The 22,238-nt window shown below is 40.0% G+C and overlaps 1 protein-coding gene across 2 annotated transcripts; it reads right to left on the bottom strand.

Annotated features, from left to right (window-relative positions):
* Positions 1-200: 200 nt before the first annotated feature.
* Positions 201-21,696, bottom strand: LOC309499889 (uncharacterized protein). 2 transcript variants are annotated; one of them, XM_082171399.1, is made up of 4 exons: positions 21,550-21,696; positions 7,484-8,969; positions 862-958; positions 201-575 (listed from the first exon to the last, which is right to left on the bottom strand). In XM_082171399.1, exons 2-3 carry the CDS (start codon positions 8,962-8,964, stop codon positions 889-891), a joined length of 1,551 nt encoding a protein of 516 aa, XP_082027525.1. In that variant the 5' UTR covers positions 8,965-8,969; positions 21,550-21,696; the 3' UTR covers positions 201-575; positions 862-888. The 2 variants fall into 2 exon arrangements, with proteins under 2 accessions (XP_082027525.1, XP_082027526.1); XM_082171400.1 differs by having other exon boundaries at positions 862-955.
* Between the last annotated feature and the right edge of the window lie 542 nt (positions 21,697-22,238).

Here is a 22,238-nt window from a genome sequence, read left to right as displayed (position 1 = left end):
AGAGCTCTGTACAGGTCATTATACAAAAACATCTGCGTGTTTTATGTTCGGGGAACGTTTTTATGTTAGGGGAACGTTCTGTGTTTGCTGGGAAGCCCCAGAAGCAAACGTAATACTTGGCTTTCAGAACTGAAAATTATAGAATTATTCCTGAAGCAAGAAGAATCAGCAGACAATAAAATTGGACAATAACAACAAGCTGTTGATAAAATTATAATGAGTTTAATCAATCATAACATGAAGTACAAAAAATCATAAAAATTAAAACTAATGAGACAGATCTCAAACAATGAACGAGTTACAATTAATATCAGATTCATGTCTCAGTTGAAAGCCTCTTCTTCAGCTCCTAAACATGAAAGGCTTTTTCCAGTGTAATTTTTCTGGTGCTCTTCTTCTGAATGAGAAGGCAGAAGTGATTTCAGAACGAAGGCCCGAGTGAAACTCTTCCCGCATTGATCACATGTGTAAAGTTTCTCTCTGCTGTGGATCCTCATGAGATTCTTCAGACTTGATTTAAATGTGAAGAGTTTTTTAGGCTTCTGTTTTTCCTTTCTCGTTCGCGTCCATCAGGTCTAAAAGAAACATTAAATCAAATGAGATTTCAAATGAGAGACAAACATGAAATGAAAATTGAAGCTCATCACTGATTGAATCAAGATCACTGGTGAGTTCAATAGTCATTTTAATCTCATCAAATCTGGTGGACAACTGCTGTGCACGATTATGATCTATTTTAATATCATGAAGATGATTTTTGTTATAAATAACTAGTTTTGTCATGAAACAATGTAAATCTGGTGAGCATCAGCATGTTCTTCATCATGAAGAATGAATGAGGAATCAAGAATAAACACCAACCTCTTTGTTCTTCAGTATCATGATGTTTCATTCTGCAGGTTCTGGATCACTGGCGTTCTCTCCGTCCTCTCCTTCCAGATGCTTTCTGGCAGTTCTGCTGAAAACAAACAAGTTTCATTTCTTACAATCATGATGAGAGAGGAATAATCAATATTTCAGACTCTGAACTAAGTACTAAGGCTAATCACATGTTGAAAAATATAGTGACCTTGATCATGTAACTTAAGATTATCAGGTTTTGTCGAAGCCACAACAAACAAAACTAACATAAATCACCTAGTGCTGAAACTAGGGGTGCTTGAAACACAAGCCAAGTTCTCTTACGAGAGGTTCTCTCGTACTGTGCAAGTCTTACGCTAGGGGAAATCTCTTTTCCGCGAGATACCGAAGCAAAAAAATTATCCTTAATTTTTGAAATGTAAAACGCGTTGCGTCAGCATGCAGACCCAGGCGAGACGACTTGCGCCTATTGGCTGCCATGCGGCAACTGCAGCAGCCTATCGATAGGGCCCAAAACGGACGTGACCTTGGGCTATAAATTTAGCTTCGAGGGGCTAGCTAGCTGATTTTTTATCTCTTCAGCTGAGCTCACGCAGCGCTGGATCCTCTTAGAGAAAGAAGCCGCGCCGTCAGAAAAAGCCTTTTCAGCGGGACGAGCCACTGCATCTGAAGCCGCTGGCCGCGCCGCCTTCAGTCGCCGTTCCTGCTGCGCTATCCGGCGTTATATCCTTTTCTCCTCTGTTGTGTTTGTGTGTGTGTGTGTGTGCCGCCGCGACACACGCTCTCATTGCACTAAAAGAGCCGGGCGTCTTTTTCAAGATGCCCCTTCCTGTGGCTCGTGCCGAGCCCCACTCAGCGACAGGGACCGCCATGTCATCGCGTTTCCTGCCTGGGTGAGAAACATGCAGCTCTCGCGCTCGCCGACGGCGGCTGCCCACACTGTGAGCTGATGTCCGTGGCGACTCTGAGGATTCGCCTGGCTTCTTTCGTCGAGACTGCACCTCCGCCCGCTGCGGTGCCACGCCGTAAGCACCGTACTCAGCGGGTCCCGAAACCTCCTCCAACCCGCAAAAGCTCGCCGGTTCGCCCGCCAGCTTCGCCACCTGCTTTGCTCGAGTCTCTCATTAACGGACAGCGGCCGCCGTCTGCCGCCGCTTCCATCATAGATGACAACAAAGAAGCCACGTTTATGGAGGATTACAGCTGCTGAATGGTCGCCCCTCTCCCTCTGTTCGAGCCGTGCAAACTGTGCCGCTCACATGGGATGTCAGAAGCGGACGGTCACGCGGCTAGCTCTCTTTACGTCATAGGAGAGTTTCCCCGCGCTCAATTCACGCGCGTCACTCACGAGTGTTTTAGTCCCAAAAAAGTTTTTTTTTTACTTTACAAGAAAGCTACCCCGCCCCCTCACGTGCGTCACTCACCGGCGGAGGGAGGAAGAGAGTGTTTTTAGTCCCGCTGAGGCTGGTCCAACCTCCATTTCTCACACATTTCTCATTCCCCTCTGAAGTTCAGGCGACTGGAAATGTCAATATTGCAGTAAACGAGCCCGTTGTAATACATGCACGCCTGCAAACAAACGCCGTCACAAGGCATGTTGACGCTCTCTTATATGCTCGCGCAAACTGAAAACTTATGTGTTCCCCCCCTGTGGCTCAGTGGCGGAATCTTAGGCTTTCGCACTTGAGACAAGTGTTCGAATCCCGGGTCTGCCGGCAGATGAAATTATGCCGTCGATGCTTTCGTTCTGTCAGTTCCCTTAAAAGGCGACTGCAGATGTGTATTTTGCAGCCAACGAGCACGTTGTACAACCTGCTCGCCTGTACCCAAACACTATTTCTATGGCAACTCAAATCTTCCTAGCCAGTCTAGGGAAACGAGGGTGTTCATGTCCCGCTGCGGCCGAACTTACACCAAAACGTCTCGCTCGTTCAGTTCCAGTAAATGCGACTGTTCCAGTGTATTCTGCAGTAAACAAGTCGGTAACACAGCCTGCTTGCCTGCACACAAACGCTGTTTTTACGGCGACCCAGATAAATCCCATGAAGTAAAATCCCATGTAAAAAAGAAAATCCCATGTATTTTCTGCTACTCCGGCCACGGCCGATGGTGTTTTGAGTGTAGTAAAAATGCCCACTGCCCAGTGCACATTCCTACACACAGACACAGCCCGCCCCACAGGGCTCGCTCACAAAAAAAAAAAACATCGACTCATGTCGGTTGCGCTCTAAATGTAGTGAACGTGCCCACATCCCAGTGCCCACAAACACTACACACTGCATGTCTCTCAGTTTCCATAAAAATGAAACCAACACACATACAGTCAGCTCAGGCCGACGGTGTTTCCGCGCCCACATTCACTCACAGACATGACAAATCCCACGGGCCACAAGCGCTCGCCATCTCTCAGCTACCCGCCGTGAGAGAGTTGAGCGCGGGCGAGCTGCCTGCTGTTATCAGCGCCCCCCTCGCCTCGAACGCTGCAAGTGCAGTGTCTATGTTACAGCATACCGAAGTTCTCCGGCCGCCACTATGTTACGGCCAGAGCCCAGATCTTATTCAACCCCTAGCTATTCATGCAAATGTGTGGGCAAAGCTTCCTGGGGTAGCAGAATGGGTGCTGAACATTATAGAAAGAGGCTATTCGCTACAGTTCGCTTGACGCCCCCGCCGCTGTGCGGCGCGAATCGAAACCACGGTAGAAAAGGAAGTAGCACATCTACTTTGTGCCAAAATTGCAAAACTGTTGAGCAAAGGGGCCATAGAGCCTTTATCTCAAGCTCAGAGCAAAGGGGAGCTATACAGCAGATTTTTTCTGGTACCGAAAAAAGACGGGGGTCTCAGACCCATTCTAGATCTAAGACAGCTGAACAAAGCGCTTTCAAAATGCCGGTTCAGAATGCTCACGACCAAGAAAATCCTCTCGCAAATTCGCCAAGGGGACTGGTTTGTGTCAATACATCTGAAGGACGCGTATTTCCAAATACAAATAGCGTCACGTCACAGGCGATTTTTGAGATTCGCCTTCGAGGGCCAGGCATATCAATACACAGTCCTGCCGTTTGGCCTGTCCCTAGCACCCCGTACATTCACGATGTGCATGGACGCAGCCCTCCCTCCCCTGAAAGTTCTGGGAATACGAATTTTGAACTACTTAGACGATTGGCTGGTTCTAGCTCAGTCACACTCAGAGCTCATAGAACACAGGCAGTGTTGGGTATAGTTACTTTGGAAAGTAGTTAATTAGGTTACAACGTTACCATCAATTAAAAGTAATCAGTTACGTTACAGCGTTATCTATTCATAAAAGTAACGCGTTAGAGTACTCATGCGTTACCAAAAATTAAAAGCCGTTTGCAGCGGCTCACACATGACAGTCACAGCCCCCGGCCCCTTTAAATGCACCTAGAAGTCGTGACTCCTGACAATGAATAACGTCAGTCATCCGACTAAATTAACACTGCAGGATAACAATAACAGGAAAGACAGTCAGCAATAGGCTATTTCACATGGTGTTTTATTTATTTATTATCACAGAACATATTAATCAAAATTCGCACCTACCCAGCCCGGGTAGCCTAGGCTACTGTATATGAGCACCATACAAGATAACTCCTGATTTTTTCTTTAACTCTAATGCAGTTATCAAAGAGCATCAAGTGTGCTTACTTGTAAACACAACCTGAGGTAAACAGGCTTGCAGATTTAAATCCATTTAGAAATGAACAACCAGTCAACCATCTAACAGAAATTAACAGCTGCCTGTCAAACAAAAATGATTACAAACCAAATTAAATTTTGGCCGGTCGACAGAAGCTTTTCACCAACGCAGAGTGTGCATTTTACCATTATGTTATTTTCCTTTTCGTTGACAAATTGAAAATAATGTGCGTACTTCCATAATCCAAACACTGTCCTCTCAGCCATCTTGCACACACACACAGGGTCAGGCGCAGGGCACAGACGTATCAAAGCCATTGACTTTACGATCACAGCGCTTCGGCTCCGCTGATACATCCGCAGGTGGCACAGTAGACCTAGGCATACTGTCTGACAAAAAGCAGGCTGCAGTCGGGATTTTCCTTTCCTTAAAATAACGGATTACTTTTTTTTTTAAATAACGAAGTTACTGATTACTTAACGCACGAAACTAACGCGTTAAGTTACACATTTCACGAAAAAGGTAATTAGAGTACTCTAACAACACTTACCCACAACACTGAACACAGGACCATTTTACTCGAGCATCTCGAGAATCTAGGGCCCGGACTGGTTATTCAACTCATGATGGAAACCTTCCGCCGCGGCGCTATAGTCCCGCTCAAAAAGTTTCAAAGGATGCTGGGTCTCATGGCCTCAGCATCAGCAGTTCTTCAGCTGGGTCTGCTTCGCATGTGCCCGCTGCAGTTCTGGCTAAAAGCGCAAGTACCGCGCCAGGCATGGACTTCCGGTCTTTTTCGCCTCAGGTCGATCAGAAATGCATGTCAGCACTGAAACCTTGGAGAGTGACCGACTGGTACCAGTCAGATGTAAGCCTGGGTATTTCCTCGAGTGTGAAGGTGGTCTCTACACCCGCAGACAGTCCAACTGCTGTGGGAGACATTCGGCAGAGCAGAAAATAGACCTGTTTGCTTTGTCTGTCTCAAGAAAACGCTCACTGCCCGGAGTTTTTCTCCAAGAGCAGGAATGCGCTGGCCCACGTCTGACCCTGCTGCCCGCTCTTAGGGCTGTGCCGGTAAACTTGACAACCGCACCACCGCGGTTGTAAAGCGCCACCGCGGTGGCTGAGTAGTACCGGCGGTTGTTCGCCTAAAAGAAAATGTTGTATATGAATGCTGTTTTACATTAATATTATGACACACAAAGCTTTGTTTACAAAAGAAATAATAGGTTAGCAATTAAATGTTATATCGCGACGCAGCCATGGAAAAGTTTTAATTCACGACGAATGAGAGAGTTGTACGTGAGCCCATAAACTTAAGCTTTGTCGGCTTTGAATTCTGGTTTGCGATCTGGTCACCCGATTATCAGCGAATTTAAAAATATTCCATTAGTTATTCCTTATAGAAAGCTTGAATTGTCTACTTTTAAACAAACAATTCAAAACGGAAAATAAACCGACTAGCATATGCTTCTATTCCGTATGAAGTGTGCATTTCTCTCTAGGCGCGTTCACTGCGAAGAGTGAGCATCGTCAACTTCATCTTTGCAGCCCGACACTGACACACACACACACACACACACACACACACACACACACACACACACACACACACACACACACACACACAAAACACTTTATTAATAAACAATTCAAATGTCTCCTTGCTATATTTGACACGTTCATAATCATTATTTTTGCCGGTTCTTTGTGACAGCTGTTATGGCAGCGATCGCACAACAGACATTAGAACATTAGATATTGTATAATTAAATCAACTAATCAAATATTCAAAAATCGTGACTCATCCCTGCATGGAATCTCTTTTTTCTTTTGCCATATCTTCACTCGCGTCTCACCCAAAGACGCGTTATAAACGTTTCTTCCTTTCTTTGCTTTTAGGTCGATTATTTTCGTATTCTTTACTGTGGTAAAGTAGGCTAGCCTAGAAAAACGCTGTAGGTCAGATAGCCTACATTTTTACTTGTACATCAAATTCTTTTTAACACAGTTTGTGCATTTTAATTAGACATATGATAATTGGTAAGGCGCGTCAAATACTTTTTATAAACCGCGTTACACATGCGCGGGGGATTTAAGTTTTGCTTTCTCTGGCAGCGCGCAAACAGCCTAAATGCCTTGCCCTTGTAGAAGATAAATTCGCTCTTCATACCTTTTACAAGTAGAAAACATGAAGATATCAGAAAAGAGATCGATGGTCTCTTTCCTGCTCGTGTCCCACATCCCTCTCAAAGGGCAGAGCGGTAGGCTATATCACGCGCCTTTGTGTGGAAATAAAACGAAATAAAAAAAAATAAAAAAATAGATTCAACTTTATTATATTATGTAAGTTACCAGTATACTGATATTTATTTCAATGCTTTACAGGCTTTAGTGTGTTGTATCTTTTTTTTTTTTTTTTTTTTAAACAACCCCCCCAACCACCGCAACACCACCGGTATTTGGGTCCATTACTACCGCGGTGGTAAAAAACTGCCACCGTCACAGCCCTACCCGCTCTATGCTTAAAAGCCATATTACTTAAAACTTCATGAACTTGTTTGTTCAAGGCACAATGTTTCTCCTTGTTTCCAAGTCAGTGCCCATGATTTACTCACCCTCAAGTCATCCTAGGTGTGTATGACATTCTTCTTTTAGACAAATACTATCGGAGTTATATAAAAAAAAATGTCCTGGCTCTTCCAAGCTTTATAATGGATTATAATGAATTTCCATTAACTCGCAGTCTAGAGCCCTGTATAGTGCTTTATTTCTGCTTTACATGAGCGCCACCTACTGTCAGAGAGCGCAAGTTAATAGATATCAACCAATCAAAAAAATGTTGTGTGCTCACCACACACCGGCTATAGGTGGAGAGGAGAGATTTGGCTATTGAGTGATGTGTGTCTAACTTACACAGAAGAGACTTTGTTGCTCAGCACATGAACATAAACTACTTACTGTGATTTCAGACTGTGGTGATGTGGTTTCTCCACTGTATGGATCTTCATGTGTCGCTTCAGGTGAGTTTTAAAAGAGAAACTCTTTCCACACTGATCACACGTGTGTGGCTTCTCTCTGATGTGGATCCTCTCATGTGTTTTCAGAGATGATGAGTGACTGAAACTCTTGTCACAGTGTGAACACTTGTAAGGTTTTTCTCCAGTGTGGATCCTCTTATGTGTTTTCAGAGATGATGAGTGACTGAATCTCTTGTCACAGTGTGAACACTTGTAAGGTTTTTCTCCAGTGTGAATTCTCTGGTGCCATTTTAAATGCTCCGCTGTAGTAAAAGTCTTCTCACACTCAAAGCACACATACTCTTTCACACCAGTATGAATTTTCTCATGTCTATGTAAATATGGCAGCCGTGAAAAACTCTTTCCACACACAGAACATGAATGTGGCTTCTCCTTCGTATGAACTATCAGGTGTGACTTCAGGTGTGATGCACAGAAAAATGTTTTGCCGCATTGATCACATGTAAACGGCTTCACTCCGGTGTGGATCCTCATGTGTTCTTTAAGGTATGAAGATCGACTGAAATCTTTCCCACATTTATCACACTTAAATGGTTTCTCTCCAGTGTGGATCCTCATGTGTAGCTTCAGGTGACTTTTAAAAGCAAAACTCTCTCCACACTGATCACACGTGTGCGGCTTCTCTCCAGTGTGGATCATCTCATGTGCTTTCAGATGTGATGATTGACTGAATCTCTTGTCACAGTGTGAACACTTGTAAGGTTTTTCTCCAGTGTGAATTCTCTTGTGCCGTTTTAAACACTCCGCTGTAGTAAAAGTCTTCTCACACTCAAAGCACTTGTACTCTCTCACACCAGTATGAATGTTCTCATGTCTATGTAAACTATCCAGCAGTGAAAAACTCTTTCCACACTCAGAACATGAATGCGGCTTCTCCTTTGTATGAACTCTCAGGTGTGTCTTCAGGGCTGATGCACTGAGAAATGTTTTGCCGCATTGATCACACGAGAACGACTTCTCTCCAGTGTGGATCCTCATGTGACGCGCAAGATTATATGTGTATGAAAAACTCTTTCCACACTGATCACATGAGAACGGCTTCTCTCCAGTATGAATTCTCATGTGGCGCTCAAGACCATCTTTGCTTGATAAACTCTTTCCACACTGAGTGCAGGTGAAAGATTTCTTGGCTCTTCTTTTCTTTAAAAATGTATTTTTAGTCTTTGAGCGACTCAAAGGTTTTTCTCCAGGTTTGACATGATGTTCCTCCTTCACTTCACTCAGTTCTTCACTCTCCTCCTTCACTTCACTCAGTTCTTCTCTCTCCTCCTTCACTTCACTCAGTTCTTCTCTCTCCTCCTCCACTTCACTCAGTTCTTCACTCTCCTCCTCCACTTCTCTCAGTTCTTCACTCTCCTCCTTCACTTCTCTCAGTTCTTCTCTCTCCTCCTTTACTTCCATCAGGTCTGAAATGAAAGAAAAATGTCTTAAATAAAATTTTCAGTACATCAAAATAATTCATTGAAAGAAATATAAATTGAAAGGACATGAAAGTGAGCCCCGATGTAATGGTAGAAAGTAGACAACCGTTATAAAATATTATGATAATTTGATGCCTTTTTAAAATTGATTATTTATCAGTTAAAATAGTATTTAGCTTGATCTGATGTTGATAATCAATATAAAAATGTCTCAAACCTCCCTTTACTGAACATTTGTTGAAAACAAACAAAAAACATGCTGTACCATTTCATAGTTGAACTGTTTATCTAAAAATGATGAAGTGCTTGAATGTTTCTAACATGAATGTTCTTCAGCATCATGAATGAATGAAGAATAAACACCAACCTCTTTAATAATAATAATAATAATAATACATTTTATTTAGAAAAGCGCCTTTCATTGTACCCAAGGACACTGTACAAATTGGTATAGTAAAGAACAAAGAAATACAAAAAAAACTAAAAACAATGCAGCTACATCCATGACGGAATTCACTGACAGTATAGACAGTACAGTCGGCTTGGGACATAGATTACATACAAGGTACATAAAATGCCAAGGTGCAGACAAAGTATAAACACCCTTAAATGACATACATGAGTGCACTGAGCACGAGGTGAAGACAGTGCCAGCAAAGTCAGCAGGCTGACAAGAAAGCTAAACCAAAAAGATGTGTTTTTAACACGTTTTAAAAATGGATACACTTGTGCTTTGGCGCATCTCAAGCGGCAGGGCATTCCACATTTTATGACCTGCCACACTAAAGGCCCTGTCACCCATGGAGCGAAGCCGAGATGAAGGAACTGTTAAGAGACATGCATCACTAGAGCGAAGGGTGCGGGATTGCAGGTATGGGGTGAGGAGATCTGATAGGTAGGATGGGGCCAAATTGTGTAGGGATTTATAAACAAGGAGAAGGATTTTGTAATGGATGCGGTAGTGGACAGGAAGCCAATGCAACTGCTGGAGGAGTAATATGATCCCAGGGCCTGGTGCGGGTGAGCATCCTTGCAGCAGAATTTTGGACATACTGCAGCCTATTTAAGATTTTTTTCCGGGATGCCAAGAAATAGAGCATTGCAGTAGTCAAGCCTTGATGTGATAAATGCATACATAAGTGTTTCTGCTGCAGATGAGTCTAGGGAGGGGCGTAGTTTGGAGATGCTTTTGAGATGGAAGAAAGATGTTCTGGTGATATTTTTGATATGTGATTTAAAAGAAAGAGTAGGATCAAAGATTACACCCAGATTTCTAACTTCAGCAGAAGTTGTAGTGAAATAGCCAGGGATAGATAGCTGCAGATGTTTAAGTTTTTTTTTTAATGTTAGGGGTGGAAATAAGAATAGCTTCTGTCTTATCTTGATTAAGTTTGAGAACATTTTGAATCATCCATTTGTTAATGGCATTTAAGCAGCTAACCAGATTGGATAATGATAATATGTGAGCGGGATTTGTGTGAATGTAAATCTGAGTGTCGTCTGCATAACAATGGTAATTGAGACCATAATGTTGTATTATCTGGCCAAGGGGAAGGATGTAAATTATGAACAGCAGGGGACCTAGGACAGAACCCTGGGGGACACCATGTAAGAGGGGTAAATTTGGAGATCTGAAATTCCCAACTGAAACAAACTGTTGTATATCAGTGAGATATGATTTGAACCAGGACAGTGGAACACCAGTGATACCAAGCAAGGTCTCCAATTGAGAAAGTAAGTGGTTGTGGCAAACAGTGTCAAAGGCAGCTTTGAGATCGAGGAGAATGAGAATACTGACTTGGCCTGAGTCAGCGGCCAACAGTAGGTCATTGACTACCTTAACCAGGGCAGTCTCAGTACTGTGCATGGCCCTGAAACCAGACTGAAACTTTTCCCAAAAGCCATGACAATTCAGATACTCTTGGAGCTGTTTGGATATTGTACGTTCAAGTAGCTTTGCAATGAACGGGAGGTTAGAGATGGGCCGATAGTTCTTATAATCCTCTGTAGCTGCCCCAAGAATCTGAAGCTGTTTATAAATCAAAGCTAATTTTGCAATGGAAGAATTCAAGGAATTCACAACAGAGTTTAGTGGATGGGGTAAGTGGGAGTTTGGGTTAACTTATTAATAGTGGAGAAGAGGGCTCTCGGATTGTTATAACCTCTGTCAATGATGGTGGTGTAATACTTGTAAGTGGAGACATGATCACTGTATGCCAGGGCATGGACGGTTAGGCCAGTCTTCCGACTAAGTCGCTCTAGCTGACGTCCAGCCGCCTTCATTTTACGAAGCTCAGGTGTGAACCATGGGGCAGAGTGAGTGAAGGAGACTAGGCGTGTCCTCAGGGGTGCAAGAAGATTAAAAGAGTCAGCAAGATGTGTGTTATACAGCAGGACTAAGTCGTCAATACAAATATCCATTGGCTCCATGATGGATTTCGAATTTAGAGTTTCTAACAGAGCAGCTGCAATAATATTCTAGGGCTGTCAACTTTAGTCGTTTAGTCGACTAATCGGTCGATGCCGTCTTGGTCGACTGACATTCTCATTGGTCGACCAGTCGCATAATTTTTTTTTTTTTTTACCAATAAAGAAATTTTCATTGATTTACTCCTTGATATTTATTCCTTTATAAGCAGTTATATATTACTGTATTCTAAATATAATTAGCCTATGTTTTATCCCCAACTTTAAATGCTTTAATTTAGGCTATTTTGTAACAGTGCCACAGTTTAGCGCACCACGTAGAACACTCGGGAACCGCACCTGTGGCTGGCTGCATTGCTGCTTCGCGCTCAGTAAGGATATAGGTAGTAATCTCTATGTGTCTGTCTGTCCGTTTGCATTTTGATTATTTCGAGAACCGTTCATTCAATCGACTTCACAAGGGAGTGCAGTGTCGCATTTGGTGCAATATAGACAAACACGCGAGACGCGACACGTTCAGAATTAATAGTAAACTACAGAACAGCGCGAGCGGGAAGCGGTGCACCTCACGCGAGCAGGGCTTAGGCTATATTCTCCGAGAAGAACGGACACTGCACTAGTGATATAAAACGGACACAGTCTGTTAATTAAGCAATACTTTTAAGGTAGTCTAATATTTTTCTGACAAAAAAATTACTGACACAGTAAAGGGTAGATTTAAATAAAGAAAAACGAAATTTAAATAAAGAAAAAAACAAAATATATACAGAAAAAATGAAATTTAAATAAAGAAAAACTAAATTTAAATAAAGAAAAAACGAAATTTAAATAAAGAAAAACGAAATTAAGTTCTAAACCTAAATTAAAAACAAGATTAATTTAGATTGATAATAACGGGTAAAAAGTCTAATACATTTTGTTTCTATTATTCTATTTTCCACAATGTCAAAGCAACAGCAGCAATACAAGCTAAGGCATGCACTTCGGTTCACACAAACTCCGCTGTTCTGTGCTCTAGCCAGAGAACACTCCTGTTGCTGGAACACTCAGGCGTCGGTTCTATTTCTAGCATGCACGCGTTTTCCGCGTGGCTCGAGCCGCGTGTCTCACGCAGGCAGTGTACTCCAACCTATTAACATGGGAGCCGAAATAAAAACAGACACCCAACGCAGCTGAGACTCTCACGCCAGCAGCCAGTGTGTCGCCGGCCTTATTCAAGCGCGAATGAGAACCGTTTAGCGGGGGATCCCAGGTGTCAATAAAAAAATAAATAAAAAAAAACACGTTTTTCGTTGTTGTTTTATAAATGCTCTATGACAATTGTTTAATAAATGTTCAATCAAAATGCAAAACATCGCGGGGTTTTTTTTGGTTTTTTTGTCGACTAATCGTTGTGCAGGACAGGACTTTGGTCGACTAAGCATTTCTTTGGTTGACTACAGCCCTATAATATTCTTAGTGTTCCTATATGTGATGGAGCGAGAATCACGTTGGTCATGGAGAGGCTCAGGCTAATATATGGCTTTTTGAGTGGGTAGGGAAATCAACATGCTGAGTGAGGTCAAAACAGTCTAACAGATTCAGAAATTGTACAGCAAAATTACAGTTTCCAGAATCTACATATTGAAATCGCCAAGTACCAGGATGGATGAGTACATAGAACAAACAGATGCAAGTAGGCCTAACCAACAAATCCCCTCAGTCTGCTGACACCAATGAAATGAGCTTTAAGTGTCAATTTACAGGAGATCTGAAGACATCAGCATTCTCCGCAGACTATCAACACTCATTCAACAAGCCATTCAGGATCATCAGCAGATCATCTCACTTTATTCTGAGTATTTAACTTTTAGAAACACATTATTCGAGTCAGGATACATGATAAAAGCACAAACTGCTCTATTGAAAGACAATACTGTTATTTCTCACACTATGACATGGATAAAATATCAATAACACAAAACAATGACACTCATCCTCATAAACCATTACAGATTACAGCAGCATAATGTCCAGATCAATCTAAATATATAGTTTGATCTTATAATAACTACATTAATCACTACACAGTAAATTTGAAATCCGGAAATCAACACCAATATACTTAATTTCAACACTTTAAAAGTGTAGCCTAAATATGGGAACAACCCTCAAAGTGTTAGTTCGACACTTTCAAGAGTGTTGCCTCTCACAACACCGACACAGAGTTACAACATCAACACTAAGAGAGTAAAATATGAACACCAATTCTGCATTACCTACTTTAAAGAACTGTAAAATACACCGACAAATCATGTAATCTGAGAAAAAATAAATTCACGTTGAAATAAACACTTCACTTTATATTAGCCTACTCTTTCAAAACTTTATTTCAACACAATCCAGAAATTTAAATTGTAACCTTAGTCTGGGATCATAAAAGTGGTTTTCTCAAAGTAGTCATTAAAATAATAACATTTTATATGCGCAGAAACTGAAAATGATCAGATAAAGATCACCACAAAGCACTATTGTTCCCAGAGTAAAACACTATTCATATTTATTAGTATTGATTTAATGTCTCACGTGGCTCATTATAATGTAAAACATTTAGCAGTATTGTTTCCTTTAAAAACATTGCTATGCATTTAAATTGCAGATTAATAACATTTAGAATTTTAAATCATTTTAATCAAACACTGGTGAAACAACCACTTATGTCTGACTTGATAGCTAGGACTGTAACTGTAGCTAGTTGAGAATAGGTGTTCTCTATTACACAACCATTGTAAACACTCCGATAAGAACTGTACAATGTCAGGTGAGTACACACATAAACACAATAGTAGTGTAACACTAGTAATAATATAAGCATAATGCTAGCGAATAGGGCTGGGCGATTTAAATCGCGATATTGTTATGCGCATCTCGTCAGTAAAGCCGGTTCCTTGATTAGTAGTAAATCGCCATCACCTGCTTTCAGATGGAGCGGCAATTACTACAAAGCAGTGTTGTTTTTGGCAGCCCTTTTAGTTTTAGTCTTAGTCTTTTGGACGAAAATGCTTTTTAGTTTTAGTCACATTTTAGTCACTTATAAACTTGATAGTTTTAGTCAAGTTTTAGTCGACGAAAACGCAAAAAGGTTTTAGTCAAGTTTTAGTCAATTTAAAAAAAAAAAAAAAAAAAAAAAAGTAGTCTTTAACAAATTAATTTAGGTTAAAAAGTATTGGAAATGGGCTTAGGTTTGACAGGTTGTACTGTAGCAAGTGTTGCAATTCATAAAACAACAGTTAACCTTAAAACCTTTGCATAATAAACTAGACTTTCTCATTGATGGAGATGCAGTGCTGCCAAGCTGTACTTCATTGTCGCATTGGGCAGAAACCTTTTATCCCCATATTTCAAGTTATATTTTTTCCATGAATTGATGCTCTTCTAAAATTTCAGCACATTGGCTATGTTCACCAGTAATCACAGTAATAAAGGAATGGTTTACAGTTTAAACAGCAAAAAACTTTGAGCTACTACAACATTACACACAGATAAAGTGGTAACAGTGGAATCACTGTTTTACTCAAAAAAAGCCAGGAATAAAAACATTCTTACTTTGGCAATTGTGGCTTTATTATATAATTAGTTAAATAATCATTTATGTTATAATCTAAGTTATATAATAATGATATATTACTTTGTACCAATTAGCCCACTAAACTAATGCTCGGACACACTCGGTCTCTCTCGCGTACACTCGGTCTCTCTCGCGCGCAGACACACTCGGTCTCTCGCGCGCACTTTCGGTCTCTCTCGGTCTCTCACGCGCACTTTCGGTCTCTCTCGCGCACTATGGCAAGCCAAGAGGCTCAGAAATACGCCATTGATTGATCGCGTTTAAAGCCAAACGCCGTCAAATACGGCGTTTTAAACCGTATTGGACGCCGTAAAATACGCCGTTGTAATTATAAACGCCGTAAAAGACGCGCGAAATACGTCAATGACGTATTTGACGGCGTTTTAGTGTGCATGGAAAGCGCCGCTTTTTACGCCGTTCATCTCGCCATATGACGCCGTAAAAAACGCCGTTTTGGTTGCACAGAGCGCGCGCTATTTTACGGCGTTTTGCTTATAGTATAATGAGACACGCCCGCTGATTTCCACAGCCAGTAAGTTTGAACTGTTCTCTCCCAATCAATGATGAACTGAGTCAGACCAGACGAATTCAGCACGGATCATTTGTGGTAATCCAATTCGTATGCTCCCAAGGAATTATTAATTTTATGTATTAAACTAATCCAAGCTAAATAATAAACTGAAATTAAAGAAAATATTAAAGAACATTCAAATCAATAAAGCAAAATTAATAGGATTTTCACATTTTAAAAGGGTGTTACACAGGGCTTAATTTGAGCCGGAACATGTGAACATGGGTGACACATGACTTGCCCGCTTGTTGTGCTAGTTGAGATTTCTGTTAGCCTCGATCGTTTCACTCAGGGGAAAAATGTCAAAAAGACAGCAAAGTTAAATACGCTGGCCAGTCAGATCCCTAACCATGGTGGAGACCATGGTGGACACAGCAGTAGTATCGACATAATATCTCGTTATTTCGACATAATAAGGGGCAATAATCTGCAATAAGCCACATTAAGCGTTCTTATAATGGTTTTCTATGGGGGGAAATACTTAACGTGTAATTGCGTTCTGGGCTCATCTGATTTTTTTTTTTTTGTACATAGCATAGCCCACATTGTTATGATTTTAGTATCATAATGATTAATAAATGCAAGCACAATTATCCGAACTTGATTTGAACAAATGCCTTTCAACTTGTGTGTGCAAAATTCAGAATTAAATGAATGTGCAGCAATTTGTACAAATAGAGAATCTGTAGGCCTACTGTACTGTTGTAGCCATTAAATAAGTGCATTTAGTTTCATATTTGTTAAAATATTATATATAAATATATGTTATTTTTTCCATTTATGTTGATTTATGAAAAGTGAACAGCACCAGTAAGATAGGATGCGCAATATGAGACATGGATTGGTTCAGACTAGGGATGTCAACGATTAATCGACGATCGATTAATTGTCGATAATACATTTAATCGATACAACTTATCGATCATCGATTAAGCAGGTCTTCATGCGTGTGCGTGCTGCTCAACCGCGAAACATGTAAAGCGAGCGCGCCGGAGTTATGTTTGGGACCATTTTACACCTTCATCATGACTATAAGTTTGCGTGTGCATTCGCAGCCTTTTGTTTTGTGCAAATGTAAGTTGTAATACTGTTTATTTTCTGTAGGCCTATCTATATCTGATTGATCTCATATTGGATGCATTTGGTTAAGAATTAACTCTGTAGTAAAGCGTCAGCTTCAGCGCGCGCAGCTCAAACGGCAGTGCACGACTAATAATGACTATTGGGACTGTAATATTACATAACATTATAAAGAGAACAATATTGTAATAAAACATTGTGAATTATTTGGGTTTAGTTGCCGTGTCGCGTTGCTCCAGGAAGACCGCGTCCACAACATGAGTAGTTCTGAATGAATGGCACGTAACTTAGTTCAAGTTCACTTGTGCATGAATTTGCGTCATTTTGTGCAGATATCATTTGTAATATTATGTTTATTTTGAATATACCTGATTAATCTCATATAGGACGCGTTTCTTTTAGATAAATAACGTGCTAGCAAAGTGCTCCAGTTTAACGGTAGCAGATTCATTCAGCGCGTGCGGTTGTTCCAGGAAGAGCGCGTCCACAACAGTCACACATTCTAAGCGCATATGAGGCGGCGTTGGTGACACGTTGTATTAGTAGTTATATTTGATTATTAAATAATTAATTTAATTATCAATCACATCGAAACATTTTACAATCCTACTAGCCCTTTATTTATATTTAAAACCATTCTAATTGCTTTGGTGAGGAACATAGCATTTTGAGCAGCATTTGCAGACACTGTCATGCTGTCATAGCCACTGCAGTAGACGCATATCGCAGTATTAAGGCTAACGATTAATCGATTAATTGATCGTTAATTTAAACGACGATCGATCATGGGAATTTGTGAAAATTGACATCCCTAGTTCAGACATGATTTTGACCACTTTAAGTTTTGTTTTGTAGAAAACCTTTCTTTAAAGTGAATTTCGTTTTGTATAAATTGTATCTTAATTTTAATAAATTTTTCATCAACCAATTGCCTGGATTTAATGAATAAGAAGCAAATATAACGGACAATATAATCATGGAGGCGCTCGCGTTGCACGTGAACTGGAGCGCATCTCATCCTAACTTAACGAAACTCAGTGTATGCCTCACACAGACATGAGAAATCAAATACACAAAGCTTGAAATGTCTTTAAACGAAATAATTCAAAAAAAAAAAGAAAAAATCTAGGCCTACTCTCTGATTATGTAATCCATTATGTGCATTTCTCTCTAGGTGCGTTAACTACGAATATGGCGATTGTCAACTTCATGTTTGCAGCAGACTGTCAGAAACACTAGTTTATTAATAAAAATCAATGCAGGCGTCACCGGATTTACAAATGCACATCTTGCTTGTTGCACGCACACATATTATGTCGAAATAACGAGATATTATGTTGATGTAACATTATTATTAATAATATAGCCTACATCTTTTAGAATATTTGATTGTGCTGAATGCTGAATGTTGCGCTTGTTCAATTTAATAAAACTTTAATTGTGATCATTAAAATAATTGAATATTAAATATTTAGTGGCCAAGTTTTGCGCTGCTCCCCCTGTCAATGATCTAACACCCCCTCAGCACATGCGTTAAAAATTTTCTGGCGCCGCCCCTGCAGTAGGCAGTGTAATTTTTTTGTTTGTTCCGTTACCTCCAACCCCCGTTTTGAGTCGCCGGATACGCCCGAAATGAATCCAGTTTGTTGATAAAAAAATTATATTTCTCATTTCCGTTTAGTTTAAGTTTTTCAACTAATAGTTATATTTTCCTTTATTTCAGGTTTATTTCGATTAGCATTTAAATGTTTTTAATAGTTTTAGTTTTACTTTACTAACCCTGCCTGGGCAAAACATCGACAGAACTGTCAATTTTCCAACTCTTTCAAGCCACGAATTTTTACAAATATTCACGAATTATTTAATGCCGGTCAATATTAGGCCAATCACACTCATCCAGGCCAATTAACCTACAGCTATTGTTGCAAGCATAATTTACATTTCTTTTAAGAATAATGACTCAAATGTGGGAAAGAAATAACTAGGCTATGTTATTTTTATTTATTTATTTATTTATTGTCATTTGCTGAGTTTGCTCCCCTTGCACCTTATGTTTTATCTTTTAAAATGACGGAAATTATTTCAAAAGTCGTAGGCTATTTTAAAAACGGCTTTACTCACTGAACTTCTATACCCACAAAGGACTTTTTCCCCCAAGTCGTTTATTTCACTATGAACTGGACGATCGAAAGGGCAAAATATTTGAATCTTCATTTTACAAAAATATATTGGATATAACGAAATGTAATGCTATTTAATGAATATATAATCAATGTAATATGAATAAAACACAAATTTAATTAGCCTACAAAATCGGAACACTATTTAATTCTGGAAGGAGATAGTTTATAGACATACCAACAAACCTGCCACATTTTTTAGAAATAGCAAAAAATACATTCGTCTTATTTTTTTCAAATAGGCCTATTTAAAACACAAATTCATAGGGCATTCTATGGGTTATAATATTTTGTGTTATTCAGCACTTAGATGGAAATGTGCCGAGTTAAGCCAATACGACCTGGATTATTTTCCTTGTTTAATAACTCCTCATATATGAGCATAAGAATTGGATTAAATGAGACGTGCTGAATTCGTCTGGTCTGACTCAGTTCATCACTGATTGGGAGAGAACAGTTCAAACTTACTGGCTGTGGAAATCAGCGGGCGTGTCTCATTATACTATAAGCAGAACGCCGTAAAATAGCGCGCGCTCTGTGCAACCAAAACGGCGTTTTTTACGGCGTCATATGGCGAGATGAACGGCGTAAAAAGCGGCGCTTCCATGCACACTAAAACGCCGTCAAATACGGCGTCATTGACGTATTTCGCGCGTCTTTTACGGCGTTTGTAATTACAACGGCGTATTTTACGGCGTCCAATACGGTTTAAAACGCCGTATTTTACGCCGTTTGGCTTTAAACGCGATTAATCTATGGCGTATTTCTGAGCCTCTTGGCTTGCCATACGCGCACTGTCGCTCGCTCGCGCAGTTCGTTTCGCTTTTGTCCAGTCCGGCGCCTCATATCGAAGATGTGTGGCGACTCGTGACTAGCCGCAGCCGCAGGTGTGTTGTTGTGTGGAATCTGGTGCGCGGCATAGGCAGCCGGGTGGTGGGCGTACCCAAAACAAGGATAGGAAGCTGCAGCATTGCTGATACTTTTTTTTTTTTTTTTGCTCAAAACAGACAGATTTCACGCAAATTAGGCAGAAATGACATTCATTGTGAACGTCAGACTTATAATCATTTTCGTTCCGTCTCGTCTCGTCAACGAAAACTCGAAAACGTCTCGTCATGTTTTAGTCACCTTAGAGCCATTTTTAGCTAGTCATCGTCGCGTTATCGTCATAAAAAAAAGGTGCGTCAACGAAATCATTTCGTTATCGTCATCGTTGACGAAAACAACATTGCTACAAAGAGCCGTAGTTAACTGACAAGCTGAGCCATATCGCATTAATATCGCGGACGTATCGCCAGCGATATTTACTGCGATATGGCTCAGCTTGTCAGTTAACTACGGCTCTTTGTACACAGCAAAAACTCCAGTGTTAAATTAACACTCCTGGGAGTGTATGAGTCCACACTCAAGAGTGTTTAAGTTAATGAGATAATTAAGTGATTAATTTAGTGATGATTGAACATTATTGAAGACACCTGATGTTAACAAGCAGAATCACTAAAGGAGAAAATCACAAATTGTAAGTTACCGTTATGACGCACAATGGTTGCTTTAGTTGGACTCTTGACCCTTATATTATTAACTTTCGATTTTGTTTACTGTTGTTTCTGAATTATAATCACCAGTTGAACAAAGAAAAAAGTGATCTGATGGTGTTGGTTATATTATGATAATCATCATTTGAACTTGATCACTGAACTCATTAAAATCCTTCTTTCTGACTTCGATTTATGTTGTTGGTTAGTGAATCTGCATAAATGCCCAGAATTTTTGATATAATATGAAGGATTTCTTAAAAGTTGTTTAAAAAAAAAAATCATTCTTTTAGGCACACACAGATGTCAAGATTCAGTCTATGCATCTCAACAATGGTGACGAGCAGAATATTCAATTAGGAAAAGTAAATTACATAGACAATTCAGATAATAATTTATTCATACCGCAATGCATGATGGGAGCCATTAATGAGTTGTGATTGGTGGCAGCCACTGCAACATGCTTTATTATTGTCACCATTGTTGAGATTCACAGGCTGATGGATGTCTGTGTTTTAAATGAATTTATCTGAATGTCTTATGATCAGAACAATGTTTATTAAATATTTTGAATTGTAAGTAAAGTAGGCTACTGATAATCATAGGCTGAAGAATCACTAAACTGCTGCTAACAAGTTAAACCAAGCTATCTCAATAAGTTTCCTTTTTCAGATCACAGCATGATTATGTCAAAACATAACCAACACTATAAACTAACATTTTACGTTGTTCATTTAACTGTTATAAATCAATAACAGCAGACAAACAACAATAAATATTAAAGTAAACATATAGCCTAATGGTCTAGAGCCCAACTAAAGCAAACACCCATCACCTTAATGGTAACTTCTTCAGTGATTCTGCTTGTTAACATCAGGTGTCTTCAATAATGCTCAATCATCACTAAATTAATCACTTAATTATCTCCTCAGCCCTAAATGCCGCTTCATCTGAAAGCAGGTGATGGTGATTTACTACTAATCAAGGAACCGGCTTTACTGACGAGATGCGCATAACAATATCGCGATTTAAATCGCCCAGCCCTACTAGCGAACTTTATGCTAACATTCAGCTTTTCAACTGAGTATCCCAGAATAGACAACACTCATAAAAAACCTAAGGCACCAAAATACACATTTGTAAACATTTACACCAGGGTACTCACATGTCTCTGAACGCACACACGCACAGATAGCGACACAGACGACAACTATGCACTTCAGAAATATCTACGATGTGCTGCCCGTGGTCACTCTCACTACTAACTCAAAACCATAGCTTTGACCATAGACAGTATCAAAACGATCTTCTTCTTCTTTTGGAGTTTTATGGCGGTTGCCAAACCAGCTGAAAGGTGCATTTACCGCCACCAACTGGACAGGAGTGTGAAGCGTTAAACGAGTGAAGTAAATTAATAATAATAATAAAAAAAAAAGATATATTACACTTTATTCAGTTAACCAATCCTGTTTCCCTTATATGCCTCATTAAAGCACCATAAACCCTTGTCTCTTTCTGTGCGTTTTGAAATATGCTATTTACTGACAATGTATTTTCTGTAAAACGAAACCTATCAGTCAGCGCAAACAAGTGTCCTCTCGGTGACCCCAAAACGAAAGCTCTGATTGGCTGATCCCCGTTACATAAATAGTAAAGTCCTTCTTTACAATGTCTATGGTGTTAACAATATTTGAAGTCAAATTTTGGTTCGTTCTAAAATGAGCAGGGATATGCAACTTTAGGTAATAATTAATAAATAAATAAATTACTTTGAGGACTCAGTTTCATTGATCATTTAAATTTCATTTTTAAAAGAAATGTTTAATTGCTCAATATAAAACAATTAAAACCACT

The sequence above is a fragment of the Leuciscus leuciscus genome, assembly GCF_965113295.1.
Source record: "Leuciscus leuciscus genome assembly, chromosome: 1".
Classification (NCBI taxonomy): Eukaryota; Metazoa; Chordata; class Actinopteri; order Cypriniformes; family Leuciscidae; genus Leuciscus; species Leuciscus leuciscus.
The sequence above is the reverse complement of the archived record's forward strand: the minus strand, read 5'-3'. Positions and strand labels throughout refer to the sequence as shown.